The 11584-nt window shown below is 44.3% G+C and overlaps 2 protein-coding genes across 2 annotated transcripts in view; both read left to right on the top strand.

Annotated features, from left to right (window-relative positions):
- LOC310799171 (matrilin-4-like) overlaps positions 1–11584 on the top strand; it is a 77620-nt gene that overhangs the window by 49971 nt on the left and 16065 nt on the right.
- Positions 458–11584, top strand: part of LOC310799329 (matrilin-4-like) — a gene marked incomplete at both ends in the record, with an annotated part of 21753 nt that continues 10626 nt past the window's right edge. Inside the window, 4 exons of the mRNA XM_083661927.1 lie at positions 458–752; positions 3408–3530; positions 4322–4444; positions 10827–10949. Of these exons, the coding sequence (XP_083518053.1) occupies positions 458–752; positions 3408–3530; positions 4322–4444; positions 10827–10949 (664 nt within the window). The remainder of the gene's footprint in view (positions 753–3407; positions 3531–4321; positions 4445–10826; positions 10950–11584) is intronic.

The following is an 11584-nucleotide window of genomic DNA, read 5'->3' as shown; positions in this document are numbered from 1 at the left end:
GTCTTCGGACCAGGGCCTACTAGCTGTTCCTCGCTCGAGGCTTAAAACTAAAGGTGACAGATCTTTCCAGTCTGTTGCTCCCAATCTGTGGAACGCCCTTCCACTAGCCTTAAGATGTGCTGCCTCCATCGACATTTTTAAAAAGCAGCTAAAAATGCATCTTTTCAGTTTGGCTTTTACTTAGCCTCTTGTTTATCACTGTGTATTACCTGTGTTGCATGTGTGTTCTGTATGATTCATTGTTGTATGATTCATTGCTGATTCATTGTTTTAACTGTATTTGATGATGTGAACTGTGAAGCACTTTGTAACCTTGCTCTTTGAAAGGTGCTATATAAATACATTTTACTTACTTACTTACTTACATTGTGAAACAGAAAGGGAGATCACGTTATCAGGATGGTTTTAACCGCGCTAGGTCCGTGGTCCTGATGTGTACTAAATTAGGGGGCCTTATATGAGCAAGGTAGAGAATCAGTGTCCTGGGTCTCTTATAGCTCTGAACCCGACGTCCCCCCAGGTCCCCAATGTGGCTGTGATCGTGACAGACGGCCGCCCTCAGGACCGCGTGGCAGAGGTGGCGGCCGAGGCGCGGGAGAAAGGCATTGAGATCTACGCTGTGGGCGTGGCCAGGGCGGACATGACATCACTGAGAGCCATGGCCTCTCCGCCCTTCGAGGACCACGTCTTCCTGGTCGAGTCGTTCGATCTGATCCACCAGTTCGGACTGCAGTTCCAGGATAAGCTCTGTGGTAAGAAATGCATCAGACAGCTGCAGGAGTTTTCAAACAGAAGAGGAACTTTAAACGGTGGTTGGTTACCTGAGGGATTAGTAGACGAGACAAACTTCCCGGTCACAACCCAATTTTTATTAATTAGTTAATTTGGTTTGGTTTAGTATTATTCGTTTGGAAGTGCGACTAGGAGTTGTGCCGGTGAGTTATTTGAAGACATTCATCCATTTTATTTCCAGTTCCAAAATAAGCCGTGTAGACGAGCTGGAAAACAGCCTGTGAAGTGTTGAGCTGTGTCATTAGATCCATTAGATTTACTTGGATTTGATATATATCTGAGAGAGGCAGCCGAACCGCTGAGTTGGATTTGATTCACTAGTTTGATTGGCAATTACATGAAACATGACCCAGAAATTATGAGGTCCATCCTGACCTTTTAGTCCAAAAATTTGCAATTCATATACTGTAACATTATTACACCTCCAGAATTATAGGTGTTTACTGGTGCCGTTGGTGGTTAAGAGATTTAAAATGTTATTGACGTGAGCAGTGGTGCCGGCAGGAGCCTATAGACGGTTTTAACTTGACAACAATAACAACTAACAAACAGTCACAACCCACCTGAATATCCGGTTTACTTCCTGTATACATAACTGGGCGCAGGTTGATATTTGGCTCATATTAAAATTAATGTTAACGTTTGGCCATGTCTCCGACAGACAGCGTAGGCTATTTGGGTCTTTTTGTCTTGTAGTAGTTAGTAGTAGTTGTTGTTGTTGTTGATAGTTGCCATAACAACCACCCCTGTCGGAAAGACGTACACACGCTGGGTAGTAGGAAGCGTTGTCGTCTGGTCCGGAGCTAGCCTGAGAAGCTAATGAAAGCTACATGTTACAGAGTAAACTGACTATCAGTACGTAGCACGCATAGGCCTATCTTTACATTTAAACCTTTACATAGCAAAAATAGAAATATGTCAGTGTTTCCCCCTGAACAGCTGAGAAAGCGGACACTTTAGCACTGTGAAGATGATACAATTCAGTAGGTGGCGGTAATGCAACATTTAAGGATGCAATAGTTCTGCACGGGGGAAAACAGTGTTAAAAAAGAAGTATGCATGCACGGTGCGCACAGGATGTCACTGGATGTAAAGAATAAAATAAATGAAGGAAGTGGATTCTTTATGGGTTTGCATCATACTGTATTAATGTAAAATCTCATTCAGAAGCCAGCACGTTTTGCACCAGTAATGGATTTTTTTTTATAGCCTATAACTCAAACACGGCATGAAACAAGAAAAACGCTGCAGTGGAATTCTTAGGGTTTTCAGCTCAGGCTACTGGCTTCATGTGTAGCAGCATGGCTACATTCTCTGCATGTAATGCAAACACTATGCAGGTGGAGCCGGAATACAAACATACAAACCTCACAGAACATACTTTTTTTTTTTTTTTTTTTAGTTTAGTTTAGTTTATTTGTTTGACAATTCAAATTAAAAGGACACTTCCATGGTTGCAACACCAGAATACATGCACAATTAAAAGAACATCAAGGATAACACAAAAAAGTTACAGAACTTATTTCCATTGTGGTCCTTGTTGTTTAACATAACAACATCAAATCCATTAAGTGCATGATATTTCCTCATGGCGGAAATCATCTCATGCCAGAGCAGACTGCTGCTGTCTTCTCTCTGTCTGTCCTACGGAAGGGGAAGGCAGACAGACAGACTAGTATAAATAAACTAGTATTAATAAGTCAATGAGTAGACAGGTAGACCTCACTAAGCCCAGCCTAGCTCTATGTTATGATGATTCAAAATAGGTATTCAAAAGTTTTTTTTAACTACCCCCAACATGGATGAATGGACTTTTTTCCTTGCTGCTACAGTAATTTTCTATTTGTTGTTGTTGACGATGATGCTGATGATGAAGATGATGCCAACGTGATGATGTGATTGGTTGTTGTTAAGAGTGATCATGATGATCACCATCCGTGATGATGATGTGGTCTGGTCTGGTCTGGTCTGGTCTGGTCTGGTCTGGTCTGGTCTGGTCTGGTCTGGTCTGGTATAGACCAAATCAGCGGGATGTTTACATTTACTTCCGGGTACCCCTGAGGTCCACACATTATAATGGCGGTGGACGGCACAAACTGACGTGTTGAAGACAAAAACAGACAAAGAAGACAAAAATGGTTCGTCCGTGTTGTGTTGTTGTTTAATATCATTCATAACAACACTTTCACTAACGTTAGTGGAGACCAGACTAGCTAATTTACCTGTTGGACCAGACCAGAGTAGACTTGAAGCTAAATTAAATTAACGTGGCGTCAGTAGCTCTTTCTCATCGAGAAGAGCCTGGTGACGCGAGGTTAGTAGCTCTGTCTGTAACGTTAACAAGTCTGCAAAAAAACAGCGAGTTTGACAGACAAACAAACGTTATTAGCTAGCTAACACTACATAAAACAAACACAGAAGAAAGGCTAGATACGTCGGACAAGCATGTTTACCAACCGTTTAACCATTTAAATTGAAAGTAGTCGGCCGAAAACAGCGAGAGGGTTTGACAGCATTTATTTGACAACACGCACATTTAAACCTGCCGCCTTCCCCAAGTGGTACCCGGAAGTAAATTTGTTTACATGGTGACGTCACGGTGATTTGGTCTATAGGAATGGACCTGTGTCTGGAGTCGGACCACGGCTGTGAGCAGATCTGTGAGAGTTCCCCAGGCTCCTTCCACTGCCTCTGTCTGCCCGGGTACACTCTGAACGCCGACGGGAAAACATGCTCAGGTGACTATAATGACACATGCATGGGCAACCACATCTACAGTCCAAACCAAGGGGCTAGCTCATAGCTGCTCCGTCTGTGAAGCCAATGCGCAAGTTATAGTAACTTAAACCTGCGTTGTATTCGAATGGCCTGCAGGGTGCGACTTCACTGGCTGCAAAAAGTATGATTGTATGGAAGTCAATGGGAAAATGACCCTACTTCTCACTTGATTTATGACCTCATAAACACTTTCCTAATGAGTTTATGGTCTCAATCGCTAGTTTCAAGTCTTCTTCAATACAGCATGATGTTCACTTAGTCAATTATGGTTTAATTTAGAGTCAAATAGACAATAAAGCAGACTGTTTTGGGTTTAGGCTGGGCGATATAACAAAGCTGGGGGAGAAGATGGAAATGATGAACAGATGTTCAATTCATTCTGAATCAGGCCACATAAAGCCTTGTGTTTTGGGGTCATTTGTAATGAATGGTACCACGTTTCCAGGCGTCTTGATGCTGTCGTTTGGTGCCACCTGATGGCATCATTCTCACCTGCCTACATGTCTAAACTAAAGGAGTAAACAATCCATGGTTTGAATCAACCGCTCCAAATGTGCTTGATGTGAATACACGTGTGTGTGTGTGTGTGTGTGTGTCTGTGTGTGTGTGTGTCTGTCTGTGTGTGTGTGTGTGTGTGTGTGTGTGTGTGTGTGTGTGTGTGTGTGTGTGTGTGTGTGTGTGTGTGTGTGTGTGTGTGTGTGTCTGTGTGTCTGTGTCCGTGTGTGACTGTATGTGTCTGTGTGTGCTTCAGCCATAGATCTGTGTGCTGAGGGGAAACATGACTGTGAGCAGATCTGCATCAGCTCTCCTGGCTCCTTCACCTGCGACTGCAACAAAGGCTACAAACTCAACGACAACAAGAAGACCTGCACAAGTGAGTCATTTCACTCATCCCCTTTGATTGGGTTTGGCTAAAGCTTTTGCTATGATGCAATAGAAAAAGCTTTAGTTTAGCTCTTGTAGTTATATGTTGCTCCAAAGAGAATACAAAACAACTCCTCTCCGGTTGTTTTTATTCGGTTCATATTATTAGTAAATCAAATTGACTTCGATAGTATTTCAGTCAAGGTATGAGCGGATCATATTGCTGGCAGAAATCTGATCTAAGCTTTGCCCCACTGTAAAGACCCTTTGAAGATGCAATCCACTGCTAAAAGTTGAAGAAACCGAGAGGGATTTCACCTTCTTTCTTTCGAGGAAGTGGAATCTTCCTTGTACGTTTAGAGGAACACTGCAACATTTTGGGAGATTCGCCTACAGTATTCGCCATCTTCCCAATAGTAAGATCAAACGATAGATGTCCTTCTAACCAGCTCAGTGGCCTTGTGGACTGAGTGTCCGCCCTGAGACTGGGAGGTCGTGAGTTCCATCCCCGGCCGAGTCATAGCAAAGACTATAAAAATGGGACCCATTTGCCTCCCTGCTTGGCACTCAGCATCAAAGGGTTGGAATTGGGGGGTTAGATCACCATATGATTCCCGAGCGCGGCGCACGCTGCCGCTCACCGCTCCCCCAGGGGATGGGTCAAATGCGGAGGACAAATTTCACACATTGTGTGACAATCAGTGGGCCTTTACCTTCTCTTCTCTGTGCATGTAGTAGAAAGTTAGCGACCCGTCCCTCCCGCTAGTTAGCTTAGCACAATAAATGGTAGTCATTGGTACTGGCTAGCCTACCCCTGTTAACATGAGCAAAAAGGGAAAGAAAATGCTTCCATACTGCCCACCTGGCGTAATCCAAGTCTCCACAAGCCCTGACATGCCAAGTTGACTGGAGAAGACACCATTTCTACACCCTGTTTTTAGCTGAAATCTTCACTGTGCTGCACAGTGGTGGCCAGCAGATACTGTAGCTGCCTACTTCTCTCAGAGAAGAGAAGAGAAGGGCATCGATCTGCTCGTCTTACTATCAGGAGGCAAATGGACGAATCTCCCTAAATAATGGTGTGTTCCTTTAAATGACTCGTGCGGCCAGCTGGTAGAGTCTGCCACGTGCAGCCAGGCTGGCTTCAAACTGGGAGAGGCTTCTCTGCAGGGAGCGGTCAGTTTCCCTGCATGAACTGAAAGCCAAAACACTCCCCTGGCCCAGTGAGGAGGACCAGCACAGAGTTATGATTTGCTGCATGTTAGACCCGACTTCAAATCTGTTCTGTGACACACGCTTCAATCTGGGAACCCAGAGTCTATTTTTCAAATTGAAAAATAGACTCTGGGACAGCCCTATTGTTTTTCCCAGCTTCCTGTACAGCGCGCCTCTCCTGCCACCGTCACTTCCTTTTCCACGTCCGTGCTCCACTGTTTACAGTCTAAATAGCAACTTGCGCCGCGACTTTACAGTAATTTTCCACTGTTGTTGTGAGACGAGTTGACGTCTTCTATGCAGTGTGTTTATGCGTTAACGTTATTAGTGAATAGCCGAAATGGACGCGGAAAAGGAAGTGACGCTGGCTTTTCTGTCACTTTCCGCTTTCCTTTTCCGCGTCCATTTCGGCTATTCACTAATAACGTTAACGCATAAACACACTGCATAGAAGACGTCGACTCGTCTTACAACAACAGTGGAAAATTACTGGAAAGTAAGTTGCTTTTTAGACTGTAAACAGTGGAGTACGGACGCGGAAAAGGAAGTGACGGTGGCAGGAGAGGCGCGCTGTACAGGAAGCTGGGGAAAACAATAGGGCTGTCCCAGAGTCTATTTTTCAAATACAAATAGACTCTGGGTTCCCACATTGCACACGCTTAGACCCGACTTCAAATCTGTTCTGTTACACACGCTTAGACCGGACTTCAAATCTGTTCTGTTACACACGCTTAGACCGGACTTCAAATCTGTTCTGTTACACACGCTTAGACCGGACTTCAAATCTGTTCTGTTACACACGCTTAGACCGGACTTCAAATCTGTTCTGTTACACACGCTTAGACCGGACTTCAAATCTGTTCTGTTACACACGCTTAGACCCCATTTCAAATATGTTCTGTTACACATGCTTAGACCCGACTTCAAATCTGTTCTGTTACACACGCTTAGACTCTACTTCAAATCTGTTCTGTTACACACGCTTAGACCCGACTTCAAATCTGTTCTGTTACACACGCTTAGACTCTACTTCAAATCTGTTCTGTTACACACGCTTAGACCCGACTTCAAATCTGTTCTGTTACACATGCTTAGACCCGACTTCAAATATGTTCTGTTACACACGCTTAGACTCTACTTCAAATCTGTTCTGTTACACACGCTTAGACCCGACTTCAAATCTGTTCTGTTACACACGCTTAGACTCGACTTCAAATCTGTTCTGTTACACACGCTTAGACCCGACTTCAAATATGTTCTGTTACACACGTTTAGACCCGACTTCAAATCTGTTCTGTTACACACGCTTAGACCCGACTTCAAATCTGTTCTGTTACACACGCTTAGACCCGACTTCAAATATGTTCTGTTACACACGCTTAGACTCGACTTCAAATCTGTTCTGTTACACACGCTTAGACCCAACTTCAAATCTGTTCTGTTACACATGCTTAGACCCGACTTCAAATCTGTTCTGTTACACACGCTTAGACTCTACTTCAAATCTGTTCTGTTACACACGCTTAGACCCGACTTCAAATCTGTTCTGTTACACACGCTTAGACTCGACTTCAAATCTGTTCTGTTACACACGCTTAGACTACTTCAAATCTGTTCTGTTACACACGCTTAGACTCGACTTCAAATCTGTTCTGTTACACACGCTTAGACTCTACTTCAAATCTGTTCTGTTACACACGCTTAGACTCGACTTCAAATATGTTATGTTACACACGCTTAGACTCAACTTCAAATCTGTTCTGTTACACACGCTTAGACTCGACTTCAAATCTGTTCTGTTACACACGCTTAGACCCGACTTCAAATCTGTTCTGTTACACACGCTTAGACTCTACTTCAAATCTGTTCTGTTACACACGCTTAGACTCGACTTCAAATATGTTCTGTTACACACACTTAGACTCGACTTCAAATCTGTTCTGTTACACACGCTTAGACTCTACTTCAAATCTGTTCTGTTACACACGCTTAGACTCGACTTCAAATATGTTCTGTTACACACACTTAGACTCGACTTCAAATCTGTTCTGTTACACACGCTTAGACTCGACTTCAAATATGTTCTGTTACACACGCTTAGACCCGGTTTCAAATATGTTCTGTTACACACGCTTAGACTCTACTTCAAATCTGTTCTGTTACACACGCTTAGACCCGACTTCAAATCTGTTCTGTTACACACGCTTAGACTCTACTTCAAATCTGTTCTGTTACACACGCTTAGACTCTACTTCAAATCTGTTCTGTTACACACGCTTGGTCAACTGACCCTCACCACACGCTGAGTCTTGTTTCCTTGCTGCTTCATGAAGCACACAGTGGTTTTGCACAATGTTCCCTCATGCCTGAGTTTCCCTCACGCCTGAGTATCCCTCAAGAAAAGGATTAGGCGCCAATTCTGTAATTAATTTATCTCTTCAGCTTTATAGTGTAGGGTTCCTTACCTTTGGTTAATGTATCTCTTCAGCTTTATAGTGTAGGGTTCCTTACCGTTGGTTAATGTATCTCTTCAACTTTATAGTGTAGGGTTCCTTACCGTTGGTTAATGTATCTCTTCAGCAGCTTTTAGTAGTGTAGGGTTCCTTACCTTTGGCGATTGAAGTGTGTTTGTTATGGGGGGGGGGGGGGCATTCTTGGTATCATAGTAGTATCAGAGTATCATAGCCTGAAGTTCACCATTTATACTAAGGGTCCAAAGACTACTTTGTCAACCAATGACTTGAGTTACCTATACCACAGTATAACTTGTGTATATGTATAACTTGGAAAGTACCATAACTTGCTTTTAATTTTGTGCTAGCAATCATTTTTGTAAGACTAGGTGCCACTTTTTTAATGGCATACAGTATATATCATTCTAGAAATAAGACTCAGATAGGACTAGAGTAGTTGTCCATGGACCATGGCTTGGTTAAGACCGGGAGAGGCTAAAGTAGTTGAGCATGGATCATGGCTTGGTTAAGGACCGGGGCAGGCTAGAGTAGTTGTCCATGGATCATGGCTTGGTTAAGGACTGGGACAGGCTAAAGTAGTTGAGCATGGATCATGGCTTGGTTAAGGACCGGGGCAGGCTAGAGTAGTTGAGCATGGATCATGGCTTGGTTAAGGACTGGGACAGGCTAGAGTAGTTGAGCATGGATCATGGCTTGGTTAAGGACTGGGACAGGCTAGAGTAGTTGAGCATGGATCATGGCTTGGTTAAGGACTGGGACAGGCTAGAGTAGTTGAGCATGGATCATGGCTTGGTTAAGGACTGGGGCAGGCTAGAGTAGTTGAGCATGGATCATGGCTTGGTTAAGGACTGGGACAGGCTAGAGTAGTTGAGCATGGATCATGGCTTGGTTAAGGACTGGGACAGGCTAGAGTAGTTGAGCATGGATCATGGCTTAGTTAAGGACCGGGACACGCTAAAGTAGTTGAGCATGGATCATGGCTTGGTTAAGGACTGGGACAGGCTAGAGTAGTTGAGCATGGATCATGGCTTGGTTAAGGACTGGGACAGGCTAGAGTAGTTGAGCATGGATCATGGCTTGGTTAAGGACCGGGACAGGCTAGAGTAGTTGAGCATGGATCATGGCTTGGTTAAAGACCGGGGCAGGCTAAAGTAGTTGAGCATGGATCATGGCTTGGTTAAGGACTGGGACAGGCTAGAGTAGTTGAGCATGGATCATGGCTTGGTTATGGATCATGGCTTGGTTAAGGACTGGGACAGGCTAGATTAGTTGAGCATGGATCAAGGCTTGGTTAAGGACTGGGACAGGCTAGATTAGTTGAGCATGGACCATGGCTTGGTTAAGGACTGGGGCAGGCTAGAGTAGTTGAGCATGGATCAAGGCTTGGTTAAGGACTGGGACAGGCTAGAGTAGTTGAGCATGGATCATGGCTTGGTTAAGGACTGGGTCAGGCTAGAGTAGTTGAGCATGGATCATGGCTTGGTTAAGGACCGGGGCAGGCTAGAGTAGTTGAGCATGGATCATGGCTTGGTTAAGGACTGGGACAGGCTAGAGTAGTTGAGCATGGATCATGGCTTGGTTAAGGACTGGGACAGGCTAGAGTAGTTGAGCATGGATCATGGCTTGGTTAAGGACTGGGACAGGCTAGAGTAGTTGAGCATGGATCATGGCTTGGTTAAGGACTGGGGCAGGCTAGAGTAGTTGAGCATGGATCATGGCTTGGTTAAGGACTGGGACAGGCTAGAGTAGTTGAGCATGGATCATGGCTTGGTTAAGGACTGGGACAGGCTAGAGTAGTTGAGCATGGATCATGGCTTAGTTAAGGACCGGGACACGCTAAAGTAGTTGAGCATGGATCATGGCTTGGTTAAGGACTGGGACAGGCTAGAGTAGTTGAGCATGGATCATGGCTTGGTTAAGGACTGCGGCAGGCTAAAGTAGTTGAGCATGGATCATGGCTTGGTTAAGGACCGGGACAGGCTAGAGTAGTTGAGCATGGATCATGGCTTGGTTAAAGACCGGGGCAGGCTAAAGTAGTTGAGCATGGATCATGGCTTGGTTAAGGACTGGGACAGGCTAGAGTAGTTGAGCATGGATCATGGCTTGGTTATGGATCATGGCTTGGTTAAGGACTGGGTCAGGCTAGATTAGTTGAGCATGGATCATGGCTTGGTTAAGGACTGGGGCAGGCTAGAGTAGTTGAGCATGGATCAAGGCTTGGTTAAGGACTGGGACAGGCTAGAGTAGTTGAGCATGGATCATGGCTTGGTTAAGGACTGGGTCAGGCTAGAGTAGTTGAGCATGGATCATGGCTTGGTTAAGGACTGGGACAGGCTAGAGTAGTTGAGCATGGATCATGGCTTGGTTAAGGACTGGGTCAGGCTAGAGTAGTTGAGCATGGATCATGGCTTGGTTAAGGACTGGGTCAGGCTAGATCAGTTGAGCATGGATCAAGGCTTGGTTAAGGACTGGGTCAGGCTAGAGTAGTTGAGCATGGATCATGGCTTGGTTAAGGACTGGGTCAGGCTAGAGTAGTTGAGCATGGATCAAGGCTTGGTTAAGGACCGGGGCAGGCTAGAGTAGTTGAGCATGGATCATGGCTTGGTTAAGGACTGGGGCAGGGGAACATAGATGCAATCCCACACATGTCTCTGCTGCACACCCTGCTGCTTACGGCCTGCTGGCTGCTTCTCTCCCCCTCAGTGATCGACTACTGTTCGTTTGGGAACCACAGTTGTGATCATGAGTGTGTGAGCGTGCTCAATGGCTATCACTGCCGCTGTAACGAGGGATACAGGCTGCTGGATAACGGCAAGACCTGCCAGCGTAAGTAGCACCTACACGGTTTACCACACACATAACCTCACACACATTTCAACTTCAAGGCATATGATATTGGCCTTTTAATAAACACCCGGGTAACACTTTCTAATACGAAGGTCATGTTCATAGACTATAATGCATGATGAGCACATTCATAAAACATTATGATGCATTCATAAAATTCTTTATAAATGTGTATAAGCGTGCATGGTGACTTATAACAAGTTTTATAAGTGGTGGCCATAATGTATTATAAGTTCAGCATTCAGAATGCTTTATACCTCCATGCCAAAGTGACAACAGTGTTTGAAAGAAGAATCTTTTTTCTTTTACACTTTACTTGCAGCCGGCAAATACTGCTCATAAGTCCTCATAACTGTGTTATAGTATTATACAATTACTAATAACCTTATAATGCTGTCACTTTACTTAAAAGCTCACAAAGTCATGCTATAGCATATTATTGATGTTTATTATAACACTTATAATACTTTATAAACCTTGTTATAAGTTGCCATGCATGATTCTAAACATTTATAATGGATTTGATAAAGCCTTATAAATGTATTATAATGTCTTATAAATGTGCTCATAATGCGTTATAGACATGACCTTCATAAAAAGTGTTACCAAACTGG

Source organism: Poromitra crassiceps (assembly GCF_964638095.1).
Source record: "Poromitra crassiceps genome assembly, chromosome: 27".
NCBI classification, from domain to species: domain Eukaryota; kingdom Metazoa; phylum Chordata; class Actinopteri; order Beryciformes; family Melamphaidae; genus Poromitra; species Poromitra crassiceps.
The sequence above is the reverse complement of the archived record's forward strand: the minus strand, read 5'-3'. Positions and strand labels throughout refer to the sequence as shown.